At 41.3% G+C, this 18,551-nt stretch overlaps 1 protein-coding gene across 7 annotated transcripts in view; it reads left to right on the top strand.

Moving 5' to 3' along the window:
• The window catches only part of Grm7 (glutamate metabotropic receptor 7), an 825,658-nt gene that overhangs the window by 774,219 nt on the left and 32,888 nt on the right, over window positions 1-18,551 (top strand). For 3 of the 7 annotated variants that reach the window (XM_078033533.1, XM_078033529.1, XM_078033537.1), the window contains 4 exons: window positions 133-182; window positions 286-383; window positions 2,051-2,110; window positions 2,519-2,619. The exons of 3 other annotated variants lie outside the window; for them this stretch is intronic. In XM_078033533.1, coding sequence (XP_077889659.1) covers window positions 133-158 — 26 coding nt within the window. In that variant the 3' untranslated portion in view covers window positions 159-182; window positions 286-383; window positions 2,051-2,110; window positions 2,519-2,619. Of the gene's footprint in view, window positions 1-132; window positions 183-285; window positions 384-2,050; window positions 2,111-2,518; window positions 2,620-18,551 lie in introns of those variants that run through there. One more of the 7 variants, XM_078033534.1, reaches the window with a different exon arrangement.

Here is an 18,551-nt window from a genome sequence, read left to right as displayed (position 1 = left end):
CAATTCTTCTTCTCCCAGTTATTGTAAATGAGCATTTTCCCAACAGTTAACAGACAATGACTTGTATTTCCTCTTACTAAAGACCTATCTCAACTTTGCAGTTTTTTTTTATTTCTTTATTTTTTTTGCCAGTACAATGGAGCTTGGATGCATTTTAAATTAACTTTCTCTAGGAATCAAAGGTAATCATTATTTCTCTTTATGATCACTATGAATATTCTCATTATTTTTCTTTTCAAGTTGAAGATGAGTTTTGAATGCCCTCTCCACTCTGTCCTTTTTCAGAGTAACCTCAGCTTGAGGATGGATCTTCAACTTTTATTCTTGCTGAGCTGTTCTGAAGGCTTAGAAGATCATACCATGAGTCGGCAACCCCACTTGCAGTAAGTGTTGCTTGAGTCTGGGTCATGACCTTGCATGTATTGTCCGTTTCTCTGGGCAAAAACAAGGACAACTGGACTGGGAATCCAACCCTGGTTCTGGATACTTGGGGTGTCATACTTTGCTCATGTCAGGGATCTCTGATTGTGGATTAGTCAGTCCTTAAGTTTCTGCTTGAACTATCACCTTGGTTAAAATGAAAACGAGCTTTTCCTGCTGGGACACCATGAAGGCTTTGTAGGAAAGCCTTTCTTTCTAAGAGCTGTACATAGCAAAGTGGCAGTGCTGGTCCCCACTTAACCTCTGGACATTTTAATTGGCTAATTTTGTAGTTAATGTATCTTGTCTACCATAAACCATCAGAGTTGGAAGGGGGTGACATCCAGGTTGCCAGTGACATTGGGCAATCTTTCCTATATGTACAACAACCTCTGTTTTTGAGATGGGTCACTAATAATCTTCTGGCTTGGTGAAACTGACTCAGAAAGTTACTCAGAAAGACTGCAGTGGGACAGGCAGATTCATACCATCTGATCTGTGAACGATTCCATGTGATTAATTTGGACAGGTCACCCCAGGCCAGCTAGCAAGCTCAGGAACATTTATTTATAAGCACAAATAATAGTTCTAGTAAGTCCTGAGTGACAGAAAAGTGATGATATGAAACAGTCCTTTAGAGGCCAGCTTAGAATAAAATGGCTCAGAGATCTCTATTGATGTTTTTACATCAAATATGGAGCTGCACTGGAGGGCCAGGCTCATTTACCTGTCTTCAAATGCCTAGCATGGTGCTCTGCAGTAGTAAAATAATATTAATTATGATGATAATAATTGCACCCATATTATCCCCATTGCTATATAGGGTTTACCAAGAACTCAACCTTGCTGGGAATAGGAAGAAACTAAGGCTCAGAACTCTCTACCAACTTACCAGCAACATACACAATAGTGGCAGAGTAGATTCCTGTGCTCAGATCTGTGAGCAGAGACCTCTCCTGAAATTGAATGAGCATTTACTGTCCAGAGGCCCTCAAATTCCTGAAAATGAGGTGGATCCTCTAGGATTTCAAGGTGGAAATTTCATCTCAGGCCATCATAAAATTATATGCACTTTTTTCCCTTCATCTTGCAACTGGCAAGACCACTTGATGTCATCTCAGTTCCTCTTGGGTTCTTTGAGTGGCCAGTCAGAGCTGGATGCACTCAACTCTGGAGAATTCACTGAAATCCACCAAAGAGCACACAGTAAGGTCCACTCATTATTCTGAGAGCAGTCTTCATTAAGTTAAAATCAGGAGTCTTTATATATTTAGGTTAAATTTTACATGGGAACACAAGTAAAGCCAATTAAATTCAAAAGAGGATTTGTTAGAAAAAAAGTGTAAAAACTTCATTTCCACTGTAGCTCCATCACCTGCTCTTCCTCTCTCTGCATTTGCCACAGCAAAGCCCAATAAAGAAACTCAGCATCAGGGTCATTATCATCACAGTATAGCTGAAAATTTGATTTAAGGTAGCCTCCTTGGGTTAGAATGAAAATCTAGCATTTTTTCATGCTAAGAACTTAATTCCTTTTTCTCTGGTTTTTGCTCACTTTCGCAAATTTCCTTTGCATGTTAATTTCCTATGGTTTGCCAAAGTCCAGACTTGAGCTGTTGTTTCTCTTCAGGTAGAAAATGCCACTGCCGTGACCATCTGTGCAGCCCATATAGTCAGGCGTTTGTCCAAGGCAAGTATCTGTCTACATCCTTCCAAGTATCCTTAGTAAGAATTACTACGCAGCCCACCAACAAATTTAATGAATAAAAGGGACCCGGTCCAGTTGGTACAAGCTTACTCACCAGGGGATCCCTATACAATGTCCTATCAGTATACCAAAATCATCAGGAAAAAATTACACCAAATGAGTTGTGAGATTATCATTTATGCAAAGCAGAAAAGCCTGGCTCTTCAGAAAAGATCATCTCTCTGGACCTCAGTTTCCTTATCTGTAAGATTTTATATCACTCAGTAGTTTGAATGAGTAAAATACAGCAGGTAAAACAGAGTTGGCACAGTATCTATACAAAGTTAATTGTTCATTGTGCTATGATGTCACCTTGAAGTGACTGGACTTTTCTGTTTCTACTTCCTCTAGGAAAGAATCTCGAAGATTCCAAGCTGATAGCCTTCTACCTGATCTCTTCTGTGTATTCTCTTTCTGTACTATGTACAATAAAGTTTGAGAGTATCCAGCAATCTATCTGCATCTCATTTTTGTCTGGAAAACCTAAAGGACTTTCAGATGCAAATATCAATATGTTTCCTGTGTTGTCTTCAACCTATTTAGTATTGATCCTTTTTGGAGTGATGGAGCCTTAGAGCCCAAATTTCACTGCACTAACAAATGAGCTATGTGGGAAATCACACTGAAAACACACTTAGTTTTCATTTAATCTCACAACATAGAATATATTCTTGACTTCAGGCATAAACACATTCAATAGGATCAGCACTGTGGTGATCTATCAATTAGCAGGATCTGTTCATAACTAAGGAAATATCAAGGACTGGTTTAAAAAAACATAAACCCTATTTATGGCAGAAAATTTGCCACAAAGAAATCTTTGGAAATACCTTTCTATTTATAGTTTTCAGACTAATTCAAAGCATTTTTCATCTAACCTCGTGCCCATCCGAGACTCACCTATATTTAACAAGCTTCCCCATGACTCATGCATATCCATGTTTGGAAAACTGTTTTTCTTAATTCTGCCTGGTAATCAATACATGAAATAGAACATTGATGGTGACTTTTTACACAATCAAGTATCTTCTAAGACATTGGAGTGATGTGGTTTTGGAAAAGCATCCTGTCCCCAGGATTGCATCTCTTAACTGTCTACTATTTTGAGGTCCCCTCTCAAGGGGTCTCCAGACTGGTGTCGTAGACTAAATAAGGCTGGCTCTAATTGCTACAGTAGGAACACACAGCACAGCTGTTTAAAGCTGAATCTCCATGACAACACCCAATAAGAAGTTAGGTCAATGTTTCTTTTCTCCTATACTCTGTGGGCCACAGTGACTTTTGTAGGCAAAGTGGATCTTCATACAATCATTTCAAGCAGCTCAGGAGGTCAACTCTGTATTTGGCCTGAAGCCCTCAAAGAGATTTAATGATTTTAAATCTTCATTTGAGCTCTTCATGTTATACCTAATCAGTTAGTGAAAACAGGGTGGCTTTTAGTCATCACTGCTGGTGACACTGGCCATGATCTTATGGAGAAGCAGTAGGGTGCCAAGGTTAGACTGAAGCTGCCAGAGCCTGTGCTCCACATGGTGATGGGAGCACACCACTTGCTCTTGAGGCCTCTGTTTTCTCGTCTTCAGAGTGGGAATAATGTGAGTCTATACCTCATAGGCTTAATGGGATTCAATGGCTTAATCCATAGAAAATGCTGAACACAGCACCTGGCATATCACACCATCCTAAATGATTTGTTATTACCGCCTCCTCCTCTGTCAATTGCACTGTGCCTGACAGTTAGTTGTACAATAGCCACAGGCCACATGTGGCTGCTTAAATTAACCAGAATGAAAATTACATATTTTGCTGCTCAGGTGCATGAGCATCATTTCAAGTGCTCAGTAAGTGCACATAGCTAGCAGTTAGTTACCACACTGAATGGCAAAGATGCAGACCGTTTCTGTAACCACAAAGGGGTCAGCACTGAGCCACAGATTAGAGAAAGTAAAAACAAGGCTATGAAGTTCCTTTGCAGAAGAGCTATGTCTTTTTTTTTTTCTCAGCCTTCCCTTTTGCTTATGGAAATGGTCTACCAGTTGACTCCGAAAGCATGGGGCCTATTTCTTTTGCAGGTTCTAGTAAAAAGAGCTTTACATTGTATAGAGGGCAATAAATATTGTGAACAACAACAAGAACCTCATTGGCCAAAAATGGTTTTCTCTTGCTTGGAAAGATTTCCCCAGTCCCTTTCTTGAGCTATTTGCAGTGCAGTGTTTATTGCTTCTATAGGTAAACATCCTTCTTACAGCAGAAAGGCTGTTTTGTTTTGATCACCACCCCAATGGCAGCAATCTGAGTATTTACTTGCCATGCCACTGTCTACACGGGAAAGGCCTACTTAAATATTCAAGGATACAGAGACAGCCTTCATCTGACCTTGAGGTATTTCTCAGCACTCTTCCCCTATGATTGGTCAACTGGGGATGGTGGTGTTGGCTGGAACACATTTGGTGTACCCAGGAGAGCCAAATTGTCCTGTTGTGTTGTGTCCAAATTGTCCATGCTAGTCCCTGGCATCCTTTTCTGGCAGGTGCTTTGTGAATTCTCCGTTTGAGAATTAAAAAAAAAAAATTTTTTTTCAGGCAAAGAACAGAATTATGGCTAGCAAATTTTCCACAAGCCTAAGTTCTGTGTGAACCCCAAGTTGTGTAAGGATGTACTCTGGCCAAAGGCATTCCTGCTGTTGGAAAGGTGGGAACAAGAGCAAGAGTGAGATGCTTAATCCCCAGGAGCTCCATGAATCTCTGCTATCTCATACGCTCATATGACAAGGAACCCATGCTGTGAAAAGGCCAGAGAGAGGCGAGAAAGGACTTTCTTTCTGTGAACTTGCACACAGAGCAAGATAATATAGATCACTAAATCTTATCAATAAAACGATATCAACAAGGTTTTAGAAGGACAGGAAAAAAAAAAAAGAAAAAAATCTATCCAATCTGAACAAGTTCCATCATCATCAATTAACAGTTATAACCAATTTGTCTTTATCCATCCTTCTGCAGATGCACTTTCCTATTTATTTGTATACAGGGTATCTCTTCATTTTCAAGGAATCTGGCTCGAGTAGGTAACATTTTCCTCATTTACAAACCAAGCTCAGGGAGGTTCAGAAAGTCATCCAAGGAGACAGAGACACCAACGCTGAGAACTCATTCTGATCTTGTTACGCCCAGGCAATTCTTCATTAAAGAGCTGCAGTATCTTCAAACTGACAAGTTAATTTTTAAGCCAAGGCAAGAACAACAGATCCATCATTATGAAGATCCATATTCACAGTGCAGTCTGCAAACAAGATTTTTGTTCTCTACTACCCATAGATGATCTCTAGCAAAAAGCATTGTAGGTCACCTTACCTACGAGAACAGAGAGCTCTAGCCACTATGAGACTAAAGACTGACAGCTGCAGAAGGAAGGTGAGTTATTAATTCTGGATAGTGATGTGTGCTGCTATAAGTGAGCAAAGTGAAGCACAGAGAGGTGCAACTTTTTGAAAGTCACATAGACAGTATGTAGAGGATTTGAAAGACAAGCACAGGTCACTTGGGCTCACAGGTCCATGCTCCTAATTGAGACTGCCTCCTACACTAGGTAAAAGATATGCTTAAAAGTATATCTATAGTTTTTTTTCCCCAAAATAGCCACAAAAGAGCTGCCCAGCCCTGGTCCTTCTGACATTTTGGGATGGATAATTCTTTATTGCCAGCTAAATATCCTACCATGTTTAACAGCATCCCTGGCTTCTACCAACTGGGTACCAAGAGCAGCTCTACCCTGCAGCTGTGTATGTTGAAAAGACACATATACGCATACTCTCCAAAAATTTCCAAATGTTTTCCAGAGGCATGGGTGCTTCCAGGTGAGAACCATGGTGTAGCACATAATGGTAAGGCTGGTGAACGGCAGGAAACAGTTATTACAATTCAACTGTGAATAGCCTCCAGGATGTGCTCTATAGTGACCAAGGTGCCATCTGAGGTTCAGGTCCTGAGGAACCCCAGAGCAAAGACAACATGCAGAATCAGACAAGAGGTTTCAGGGGAGGCAGTGAGTTGTTCGGAATTTTCACCTTCAGAAAAGATGCTTTCTCAAGTCTATATAATTCCTAACGAGGATGGCAAAGGATCATCACAGGAAACAAAAAGTTTGGGCAAATATTTGACCCAGTGGCCTTAGGAGGTGATCAATCCCTGACCCAGAAGTTCAGAACTTGCACTTCAATTTCTGGATCTTACAAAAAGTGGATCATCCAATTTTTCAGAAGCAGATGCAATGCCAGGATCCTCACCATCCTGTAAACACCATCATGGTTATATAAACTTTAAAGAGGCCCTCAGAGCCCTTATATTTACACTTAGTGACAATAGGAAACATGGAAGTACTCTACCCCATGTCTCCATGTGAGCAAATATTTCAAACCAAAAGAGGAGGTTTTCACAGCATTTCTCATATCAACCTTCAGAGGCGAGAAGTACTGGCCTTCCAAATATTCTATAGTGACGATGTTACTATTGTAAATTAAAGTGTGAAATATGGTCAAAAAGGTTTTTGCTGGTACTGGTGACTGAATCAAGGGGCATTTTCCCATTGAGCTACATGTCTACTCCTTTTTGAGACAGAGTCTAAGATACCAGGCTGGCCTCTTACTTGTGATCCTCCTGTCTCAGGCTCCCGAGCATTAGGATCATAGGTGTGCCACAAAGCTCAGCTTACAATTTTTTGCTTTAACAATGTTTATGATTAAAATGGTAATTCAGAACTGTACCTCAGATAGTTAGTTGACAACTCCGACTGAATCATACAATTCAATCCATTTTTTTTTATAAAATCACCTTTATTTTTTCCTTTTCTACTATTTGTTTTAGGCAGAGATTTCTTTATGATGTCATGGAGAAGATTAAATAAGATTTTCCTGGACCTCTACAATTCAGCTACGGCCATTTTTAATGTAGTGCAATTCCAAACTTTTATCTTTTGGAAGATGGATTTCTCTTAGAATAACCTGATGGCTGACAGCATAGCTCAGTGGTAGAGGGCTTGTCGAATGTGTACAAGACCCCGAGTTTCATTCTCAGCAACACAACAAGACAAAACACACAAACAATCAAACCAAAGAAAACTTGATTTTCTAAGACAAGTTATCTGACCCCCCTGAGGAGGCAAGCTGTTCATCTTTGCCTACAGAACCAGCTAAGGGTCAGAGCTGCTCTGATATGAGACATGGTGTAACCCTGGAATGAAACGTCTTCCCATCTTAGCTGCCTCTTCTGTCAACACAGAAAGTTGAATCTGCTTTGTCACCGGATTCTTTCAGGGATGGGTGAAAGAGACTCAGTTATGGGCATCCCTTCCTAACTAGCATAGAAGTGCATCATTCAGGGCTTTTGGGGAAAGCAGACCTACCTCACAGCTTTATTCTCTGTTCAGATAAGCAGACAAGCTGCCTTCAAAAGAAGCATATTTGCAGGGCATAGTGGCACATGCCTGTAATCCCAGCAGCTCATCAGAATTGCAAGTTCAAAGCCAGCCTCAGCAAAAGCAAGGTGCTATGCAACTCAATCAGGCTCAGTGATTGAATGTCCCTGAGTTCAATCTCTGGGTACCCACCTCCAAAAAACAAAACAAGAAAGGCACACCTGATGAACATCCATCCCTTGGCAGAGTCCTGCCCTACAACCCCTCTCACGGAGATCTGAGTGACAGCCAGTAGCACCAGGGAGGCCAGAATTATAGGTATCAAGTGTTTAAACATAAGCAAACCCTAAGAGCAGTGTCAAGAGCTCTACTTGCATTACAGTGGGAAAAACCCATGGCAGAGACCTACCACTGCCTTCAACAACTATGGTTTTGAAAGGATACTCAAATCCTGAGTTTTAGGCTAGATCAGGTGGACATTAGGCTAAGAGTTTGAAATTTTAAACAGGTGGATTTTTCTCACCATGCTTTAGCTTGTCTTTGAAGAAGATTGCTAAGCTATGAGATTCTTCATAAACAGATTGTCATAAATATCCTGTATGTGCTTTTGTTCCTTTTGAGTCAAGTTCAGTTTCTGATTAAACAAGATAAATAATTAATCAACTCCCAGCATATCCAGGTAACAGCCACCGAGAACTTTGCCTTCTGTACCAATGAAGGGCATCTAAGGATCCAGTCACACACATCTGCCATGTGTTGCTGGGGAAAGAGGACAATGAACAGCCTGTAGCAACATAAGGACCACAAACAACTGGCCGGCATGTAAATATCTTTGCGTAGAAGGGATAATTTCACAAGATTAATTGATCAGTCCTAGCTGATACCTCCCTTACCTTTAGAAATGGAAAAATACTTTCTACTCTCTAAGATGGATATTAATGGAACAGAAAGGAGGAGGGTACAATTCAGAAAATCTCATAAAGGTAATAGAAATTAAGATGTGTTTTTTCCCTTGTCCCCCAGAGAAGGAGAAAATATTTAGAGTTCTTGGGGACTGCCAATAGCAGGGGTGGCTTTGAAATCAGAGAGATCCTCACAGATGCTTGGGACTAGGCAACAGAAACAGAAGGAACTTCATTGGCATGCTTTTCTCAGATGTTTTTCTTTCCCAGTGCCACTGTTCTCCTTGGCCAATGGAGGCCTGGCTCTGAAGTTCAGAAAGACATTACATGTGTGGTTGGCTGCCTTGATTTCATTTCATCCTGTTTGGCCTCAATAAAAGTTGGAGGAGTCTATGAAAGTGGTGGTAGAAGCTTCACTTAGAAAACTCTCTTAGCCCAAAGAGCTGGATGGTCAGCTAAAAAGGATTCTTTTTTTTTTTTTTTTTTTTTTTTTTTAGAGAGAGAGAATTTTTTAATATTTATTTTTTAGTTTTTGGTGGACATAACATCTTTGTTTATATGTGGTGTTGAGGATCGAACCCAGGCTGCACGCATGCCAGGTGAGCACGCTACTGCTTGAGTCACATCCCCAGCCCTAAAAAGGATTCTTAACCAAATATGTTCTGCACTAGAATTATTTGGAAGCCAAACACTCAGTAGAACAGAACTCAGTATTATTCATGCTCAGTGGATCTGCTGATCACTCTCACCTTCTTCAGTAAGACCTTTGCAGACACTAAGCTCCTTGATGGCAGGAACTAGTTTTCTTCTCCTGGCCATTGCATCTTGACCATCTAGCACAGTTCTTAACACATGATAGACAGACCATCCATTTTTTGAGTTAGAGTGTAAAATACAGGGAAGCTGGCATGCATATATTTTCAACTAACATGAACTGAACCATGAATTTTATGGGGTGGGAGGGAGTTGAAGGAAGAGAAAGAAAATGGGGAAGAAATGTTCTTCCTGTTTTCTCTGTTCAACTTAGCACCAGGCCTCCCCTCCAAAGGGGGGAAGCAAAGCCTTAACAGCAAAAAGAATCCAACCAAGTAATTCTGGACTCTTCCACTACCTAAGTCCCAGGACTTTGCCTTATGTTTCTTAAAATTTAAGGAGATGTTTCTTAAAATTTTAATGTTTATACTATCACCCTAGGATCTTGTTAAAATGCAGGGATGGAATTTAATAGGTTACTTAGACACTACATCTGGAACCAAATCCTGGGCGACTCCTGTGCTGCTGGTCTTCAAACACACTTTGGATAATATGGCTGTATGAGATGGTAAGGGGAAATATTGATTACATCCAACATCTAGTATGTACACTGACTTTAAAACCTAATCCCCATGGAAGATGTGCATTTGCTATAAACATAAGCACTTAACTAACCTCACAGAGTCACTGCATAATTAAACACTGAAGGTGAAAACGTGGTGTAATTTAACTGGCTATTGTCTTCTAAGGGTGTTTCTGTCACCAAGCAGAAATCAACAGGGCTAGCAATGTCGTCGTCACTTCCAAATTACTTGGAGTTATTCTGTACCTACAATTGTTTTAAACACCCTAAAGTTTAATAAAAGCATAAACAATAAAATATCCAAACCCCCTTTGAAATGCTGTATATACTGATCTTAATTACAGACTACAGATTTTTATTTAAATGCTAACAATAAGCTGAATAATTAGGAGGAGGAGGGGATGTAACTTATCACCATTGCAATACTCTCAGAGCACAAAAACACTTTTGTGATTCAAATGTCACTGTGACATTTTAAAAACTATGAAATAGATAGTAATGAAAAGAAAACTAATGCAAAAATTAATCTAACACAGGAGGCTAATGGCAAGATGATCACCATACTTGTTAGTATGGATGCTTTTCCTCCAGGGTTGTCAGCACACACTGCTCCTTTGAATATGTTCAAAGGAACACCTTGTAACATATACCTGTGCCTGGGCCCTACCACTCAGGAGTCCATGTAATTGCTTCAGGATAAGACTGCAGACAGCTGTAGTTTCAATATAACTAAGGACAGCCATGCTCAGAAGCATGCTTTCTAATCACGGACTGTCAACTCAGGAACAGAAGCATCTATGATGCCTAGGAACTTGCTTAGAACGTACACGACCCCAGGCTAAAGTTCTCTGGCAGACTGGGACTCCTCAGTCTATGTTTTAACAAGTTCAGGTGTATCTGATGCATGCTTCTGGAAGTTTGTTTCTTAGAAGATTGAGGATCCTTTTCAGTATCTCCACCCAGGGATTCATACGGGAAATTCATGGGAAGATGGCACATTGACAATTTTCTGTTGAATGTCCTGTTAACCTGGGTTTTGGTTTTAATTGTAGATTGGCTCTGCTACCTCCAGTCCAAGAATCTTAGCAATGGGAGGGATCTTAGATTCATTTAAGGATTCAATTCTCACGGGATGCCATTTCCATAATATCCTTGGAGGCCTAGGGATATGGGGAGCCTACTACCATGTGGCCCAGTCTTTTCTATCTTCACATGCTTAACTAGGTGCACACTCTGTACCAAATGTACAAAGCTGTCCCATTTATTCCTGAAATGGGTGGTAGGACGTACACTTAACCCCTGCAGGGAACGAGATTTTGAGCCACTTGGCATCTTATAAAGTTTAAATCAAGTACTTTGTTTTACGGCTACACAGAGAACTCATTTTCAGCAATGAGGACATTGGGGAATCTATGAAAACCTTGCTGAACAAAAATTATAAGTTATTTATAACTATGATTTCCAAGTTCAAAAATTTTAGAGACGGAATAGTGAATTTGTGTCACATTTCAGAATCTAGTATTTCCAAAACTTTTAATGAAAATGAGGGCCATGAGCAGACGTTTCATATCAACTTCTATGCATGAGACTGCTATAAACAAGGCTTTGTAGCAATTTTCAAATTCTTGATAGAGATTATAAATGAAAACCTTAGTATGGATAGATGGTGAAAGTGATTTTACTTAAAGAATAAGCTTCTCCTACTGAAAAATGTAATATTAAGATGCCTTATGAGAATGTGAATGGATTCTGAACCCAATCTGACCTTTTCTCCTCTCAAGTACTTTATATAAGGATGATGTTTTAATCTGGCAAGTACACAGGACCATTAGAACAATTATTAACACAATTAACCAGGATGCCTCCAGAAGAGTACATCAGTAGTTACAAATGGAAAGAAGTGTTAATGTTCATGAGAACACCATGGGATCAACTGGTGAACCTAGATCTTCAGAAGGCCCATCTAGCCATCCTTCCTTGCTATCCACAGCCACCTGGATCTCAGGGGCCTCTTGTCCACCACGGGCAGTGGAATGCACCATGCCGATCTCCATGTGCAGATGGATGGAGCAGCCCCTTGAGGATGCTCCAGGCAGACTAGCATGCCCTTTACCTACAGGAACTCTCTCACACACCACCAGCTCCTCCTCTTGTCATGAAGACTTCAAGGCAGTCCCAGGGCTCCCGAAAACAGCAGCTCCTGGTAGATACACATCACTAGCATGGTTATCTCAAGCCTTGAAGAACTGACTTTAAGTTTTAAGTCATAACTTTGCACTGGAAATTAAGATGGCAACAAACTGACCAGCTGTCCTTCCTATGCCATCCTTGGACCCTCTAAGGACTTTCCTGCAAGGAGTGACTCAGGACAGATTTACCCAGGGAACAACACCTGAAAACATCTCCTGATGAAAGTGATGATTCTTAGTGGTTGTGTTTATTTCAGTCACCCATTCCATCTGGTGATCAATTCCCAAGTGTAGCAGCCAGCACCACACCGCGTAATCATTATCCAAAGGAAGTCTACTCTGAAGCCCACCTACATCAAAATGCCGTGGGGGCTCTTGTGAATAGTATAGGATTACAGATCCAACAAAGTCCAAGCAGATCATTGTACTGTAGTTTGTGACACAGATATAACAAATGTGCACCTGCTGCTGGCCTCTGTCAATTCAGAAATACAAGGAACTGTGGAATTTAGCAGTAGAAATCAAGAGCAGTTTTCTTAAGAAAGGTCTGATTTCTTAAAGGCACTAGTGGGCACAAAATGGTGGGAAAGCCATCTAGATAAAGCCATGTTACAGTATGTGCAAAGATCCTGCTACAGAAGTAGAGCAAACAGGAAAGGCTTAAGAGTGGCCAGGGAGGCTGGAGAGAAGAAAGACAACCAGAGGAGAGGCAGGTTGAGAAAAAGTCTACAAAATAAACATCAACTGATCTTATTTGTATGCCAAATTGCAACTGTTTCACCTTTATTCTAAGAGGATTGGGATGCCATGAGAGAGCCTTAAGTACAAGTGAAGAGATAATAAGTAGATGTGGAGAACACAGCTTGGGGAAACTTGACGAAATGGGTGAGAATGTTGACTCTGACCACATGGTTAGTAGTAGACATGGAGAGAAGCTAAGAGGAAGCAAGGTATTAAAACCAAGAAGAGTTGGTCATGACTTGCATTCCAGTCCACCTCTCTGACCAGGGCAAACCCAGTCATCTGGACTGTGGAGCTCACCTACATCCTCAAATTTACTTCTTTGGCCTCAGACAGGCAACAACCAAATAGGCAATTTACATCTTTACTGATCTGTACTGCCTAGCTTCTGGTGGATTTCTTTTTCTACTTTACCTGTAAGATACAGTAGAGAGTAATTTCTCCAATGCATGAGGCCCATTATTTTGAGATCTTGGTAAAGGTATATTATGACCCTACACAGAAAGTCAAAGGACAATCTTGTGTTTGAAGAATTCAGGCTAACCACAAAGTTGAGAAGGAACATCCATCTAGACCATTCTCATTTCTGATACCAAGTGCAAATTTGTGAGGGGTTCCCCAAACCACCCACTGTTTTTATAATTTAGTTAAGAGTGCTCCTCGAAAATGCCGAAAGCTGTTACACTACAGTTCATTATGGGGAAAGGATGAAGACTGGAATCAGCCAAGAGATGAAGTGTATAGGACTTCTTAGAGTCTAGGACAAAGACAAATATGGAGTCCTTTCCCCCTGCAGTCATGGACACATGCCTCTCCCAGTATCTACATGTGACAACATGAGTCAGGTCCATGGAGGACGCTCACTGAACCTCAGCATTGCAAGCATCAACTGGCACTTCATTGTGCCTATATGACTGAAAAACTGATGATCCAGGTGACTGAACTTTGTCTTCAACTGACTGATAATGCACGAGTTGAAACCACCACTGAATCCCCTGTGATCATTTTTGCATCCCAACCTCAACCCTAAATCACATTAGTACTCTCTGGCTTGCAGGATGTCCCCAGGCAAACAAAGATTTTTTTTTTCTCCCTGGAGTAACACCTCTTTGGACCAAGCTTTATTTTTTTTTCTTATAATACCAACAACATCAAAAATTGACAATATATGTACTAGCCAAGGAAATGAAGTTAAAGTAATATTGCACTGAACTAGGAATCTTGAATGCTACCTTCGTAACTATCTTAAAATAATATCTTTCCTGAAACTAGTTTTTGTAGCTCTTAGGTAGAAAACTTCTAAGAATTTCTCTACCTCTTTTATCCTTGTTGGTATCCAAAAAAGTACTTCTTGTGGCCAATTTAGGAAAAACTGCATTTTTTGAGAGGACTGCTAAAAAGGAATGTTCCCTACATTACACATGTTCCTCTTTCTCCAGTTTCTGAGATTTGGAGGTTTAGTCATTTATTGCTCACTGACCCAGTTGGAAGCCAGATCTAAAGAGAGTCCACTTCTCTTCCTGAGCATTCACAGAGGCTGGGCAACGTCCTATTTAGCATGACGACTGCATATCCTTGGCAATTTGATAAAACCAAGCAGTTTCCATGGAGACTCACACTTGACATAATGCTTTACCAACTCTATATTTTTTTGTAATTCAAACCATCCATTTTAGAGGCAAATGAAAATATTATTTAAAAAACACCAACAGATGGCAGACACTTTAAGGTCAACAGAAATTTCCACAATCACTCTGGGCCAAATGCCCCCAAAACATTCCGAGGAACTTACATAAGAGCCTCTGTCTTGGCCACAGAAATCCAACTTCCCTGGGCCTTCTCTACTCCTGTGGGTGGCTCTATCCTGACCGACCAACTCTTAGCGGCTCCTTGCTGTAAACTCCTGTTTCTGCTTCTGCTTTGCTGCATATGCAATTTACCTTCATTCCTGGCACAGTCCAGCTTCTGGCATCTCAACAGAACATATCACTATAAGGGATTTCAATTTTCCAGTTTTCCCATGCTCTATAAAGCACGTCTTTTTATAACTTCAAATTCAGAAAAGTCTTGAGGTGCTTATAAAATGGGGACTCTGATGAAACACTCATCTTGGTTAATTTCACATAATTACAGGATTTTACAGAATGTAACAAGTTTATTTGGTGTCATTTATTTGCCTTACCAACTCTGCTGTTTAATCCTTCCATTTCCAATTCTGATGATACATAGCTAGGGTGTTGGTTTTGTGCAGCTTTGTTTAGCTTTCCTTTTTAGTATTTATTTACTTACTTATGTACTTATTTTGTACAGGGGATTGAATCTAGGGTCGCTTTACCACTGAGTTACATACTCAGCCTTTTTTATTTTGAGACCGACTCTTACTAACTTTCTGACACTAGCCTTAAACTTGCAATCCTCCTGCCTCAGTTTTCCACGTCACTGGAATTACAAATGTGCACTACCACACCCAGCTTTAAAATTTATTCTTAAATGCATGCTTTCATGTGTATGGAATTGGTTAAATGATGATATGAAGAAAAAATCTGCAAAGGTGGGTGAAAGCCTGGTTGTATGGAGATCACATGGTGCTGCAGGCCAGAGAGGAGAAGGGACCAAAATCCGCCTGGGGAAGTCAGGGAGAAGTGATATCTCAGCAGATTCTCAAAGGGCAACTAGGAATTAATTGAGATGGTCTGTTAGGTAAGCCAAGTGCAAAGAAGCTGCAAAAGATGCATGTCAGGTTATAGGTCCAAGAGCAACATGTGAAGGGAGTTTAGAGAACTAGCCAGGACTGTCATTCACAAAGGCAAAGGAGCCATCTTGGAAGACAGAAAGATACGATTAGTACTAAAAGCTAGAGGACGGCAATGAATGCAGAAACTAATCACCGCAATGGCATGGCATCCCAACAGCCCAAGAACAGATAGCATCCTCTGCTCACTCAGAAGCCAGCTGTGGACTCGACAAAGGATTTGGAGAAGAGCAGAGGAGCTTGAGGTTCAGTTGGGATTGGTATCTCAGAACAAAGCAGATTATGAATGATTTATATGAGATCTAAATATAGAATTATATAAGTTATAATTTCAAAGCCTAGTGTGCACATGTGCATGTACTTTACTAGTTGTGGTCTAAATGGCACAGACTCATCAGGAAGTGAAGCAGCAGGGAAAGGGTGCAGGCTCCTTGCCTCTCTATCAAACAACTTCCCTGTCATCCCTTCTGTATTTTGGTTTCAAACTAGGAGTCATCTGAGTCAGGCTTCCCAACCAATTGGAAAACATCTGATTTCAACAAGTAGCTGGTCCTCAGAGAAAAAAAAATAAACAATGCTTAAACTCCTTGCACTGCTTTGGAAGAATGTGAGTTGCAAAGGTGGGGGCAGAATCCTCCCCATCCAATGATCTCTGGACCCTTTTCCTCCAAAATAGGGAGCTGATGTCCACAGAAGACAGTGTACATACATATTCATGGAAATGGACCATCAGGCAATCACAGTTCCTCCCTCAAATTCCCAGATTCCAGATGTGGGATGAAGTGTACTCCCTGACCCAAGTTCCCCAATTCCCCATGACCTGTGGGTGCTCTAAGAGTTCAGACAGGTCACAGGATGGGACTTCTCAAATGTAAAGGCTCACACACTGCTTGGAATTATTAGAGTAATATATATATATATGTATATTTACGTGCATATAGATATAAACTATACAGAGTTCTACAGTATAAAATACACTTATTCTAACAGTACTTTTAATATAATCAGCCTCATTAATAGGGCAAAAGAATGCACAACATTCTACAGCTATTATTTAAAAAAAAGAAAAAGAAAAACTCACATAAACCCCCATGGGACCCATTTTTGCTGCAGCCAAGATTCTGTGCAGAGTGCCACCCTGTCACTCACAAACCCAGGAATAGCTAGAGCTTAGCTGCTCTCATTTCAGGCAACCTGAAGGTGACTTGTTTTGCTTTGTCACTCACATTCCTGGCTTGCCAGATGTGCCACAAAGAGTAAATGAGGAAGGCAGCCAGAGCTCCAAGAGTAAATGACACATGTGAACCTGAACTCAGGCTGCAGGCCAGACAGCTTCTACCTGAGCAATGGCAAGGTGCAGGCACTGGGGTCCTGCCGAGGTGAGCTGCATGGATGGACTCCAAGAAGCCAGGCCCTTTCCCTTACCTGGCTTCACTGCATTTGATACACTTACCCACACTCTTCAGAATAAGGGCCAAAACCCTGAGAAGATCTTGCCCTGGTCTTCTTTCTCCCCAACTCCCATTGTGATAACCTGTGTGTCATCCATGGTGAAGGGTGTCTCTTCCTCAAATGCAGTCCCCTCTGCTCCAGGCATCTTCCTCTTTCTTGTCTGTCTCAACACTCTTACTTAAGAGTCACCCCTTTAAAGGTGTTTATCTCAACTGCCTAAAACTGTAATGTCCTTTCTGAGTACTTCCGAAGTACAGTGCCTACCTCTCTGCATCTCTGTGTGTGAGTGTGCATGTGTGAGATTCCCCTACTTCAATCATTTGACCCTTTTATGGTGTTTCCTAAGTACTGGGGGAAATGGTATGCATAATAAATTCTTTCCCATGCACAACTTTTGTGTTAGTGGGAAAGAAAAGTAAATAAGCAATATACTTGCAGAAAAACATGAAGACAGTGTATGCAGATAGTGTGTTGCTAGGGGTTGCTGTTTTAGTTAAGGTGTTCCTGGGGGGATGACATTTGAGGCAGGAGGACATGAATAATGCAAAAATATCTGGGAAGGTATTCAGAGGTGCAAGTGTACAGCATGCAGACAGCAAGTGCAAAGACCAGGTGTATATTTGGTGTGCTGCAGAAGGGTGAGAAGGCAGGTGTAAAGAGTGAGCAGAAAACAATGAGGTTGGACCAGTCCACATGGCAGGGGAAGGCCATGGAGAAGAGGGCAGTTTCTCCTCTAAAGAGAAACTGCCCTCTTTAGAGGAGAAACTGCCCTCTTCTCCATGGCACTAATGGAGCCTTACAGTGAGGAACCTGATGTGAGCAAAGCCACCCCGACTGTCCATCACAGCGTTTCTGAAAGGTACAGTTTCGGGAACAAAGAGGTACTCAGGGAAGCAGTCTGTTGGGTCAGTGAACCAACCATCTACTCTGAGCTGCTACCTTTCTGGGCCACCTGAGTTCTCCTGACACCTCACCTGTGTGCCACCTATGCAAGGCTCCTACAGGTACTTTCCAATGCCGTCTGAAATTTTTAATGTGTGTCAGGCAGCTGCCATCCTAACAACTAGGACAGTCAACTTATGAAGAAAAAAGGATTAGGAGGCTACAGCCCATGGTCCAGTGGCCCCATTGATTTTGTGTCTGTGGCCAGGAAGCATCATGTCGCAAAAAGATGACCTCATGGCCAAAAAGTCAAAGAAACCGAGAGGAAGGGGCAATTCCCCTCAGGAGCATACCCCAGCGACCTATAGACCTCCCAAGACCCTGCCTCTCCAGGGTTTCACCACCTCCCAACAGCACATGCTGGGCTAAGCCTTCAGCACACTGGCCTTTGAGAGCCACTTAAGATCCAAACAGTAGCAATATGCTACTAAAACAGAAAGCAAGAAACCAGTCAATTGTCTACTACTCTTTCTGCACCAACTTGAGGCACGTGACAACTAAATAACAAAGCAAGCTCAGGAGAATACTAAGACTTGAGCCACTGAGCATTCCACTCTAACTAACATGGCAAAGCCCCAAGAGACTGCCTTTCTCATAGCTCCTCTGCCTCATGGACATTTCAGGAGAACCCGAGACTCCCCAGCTTCCTGAGCCCAGG

The sequence above is a fragment of the Ictidomys tridecemlineatus genome, chromosome 16, assembly GCF_052094955.1.
Source record: "Ictidomys tridecemlineatus isolate mIctTri1 chromosome 16, mIctTri1.hap1, whole genome shotgun sequence".
Taxonomy (NCBI): domain Eukaryota; kingdom Metazoa; phylum Chordata; class Mammalia; order Rodentia; family Sciuridae; genus Ictidomys; species Ictidomys tridecemlineatus.
The sequence above is the reverse complement of the archived record's forward strand: the minus strand, read 5'-3'. Positions and strand labels throughout refer to the sequence as shown.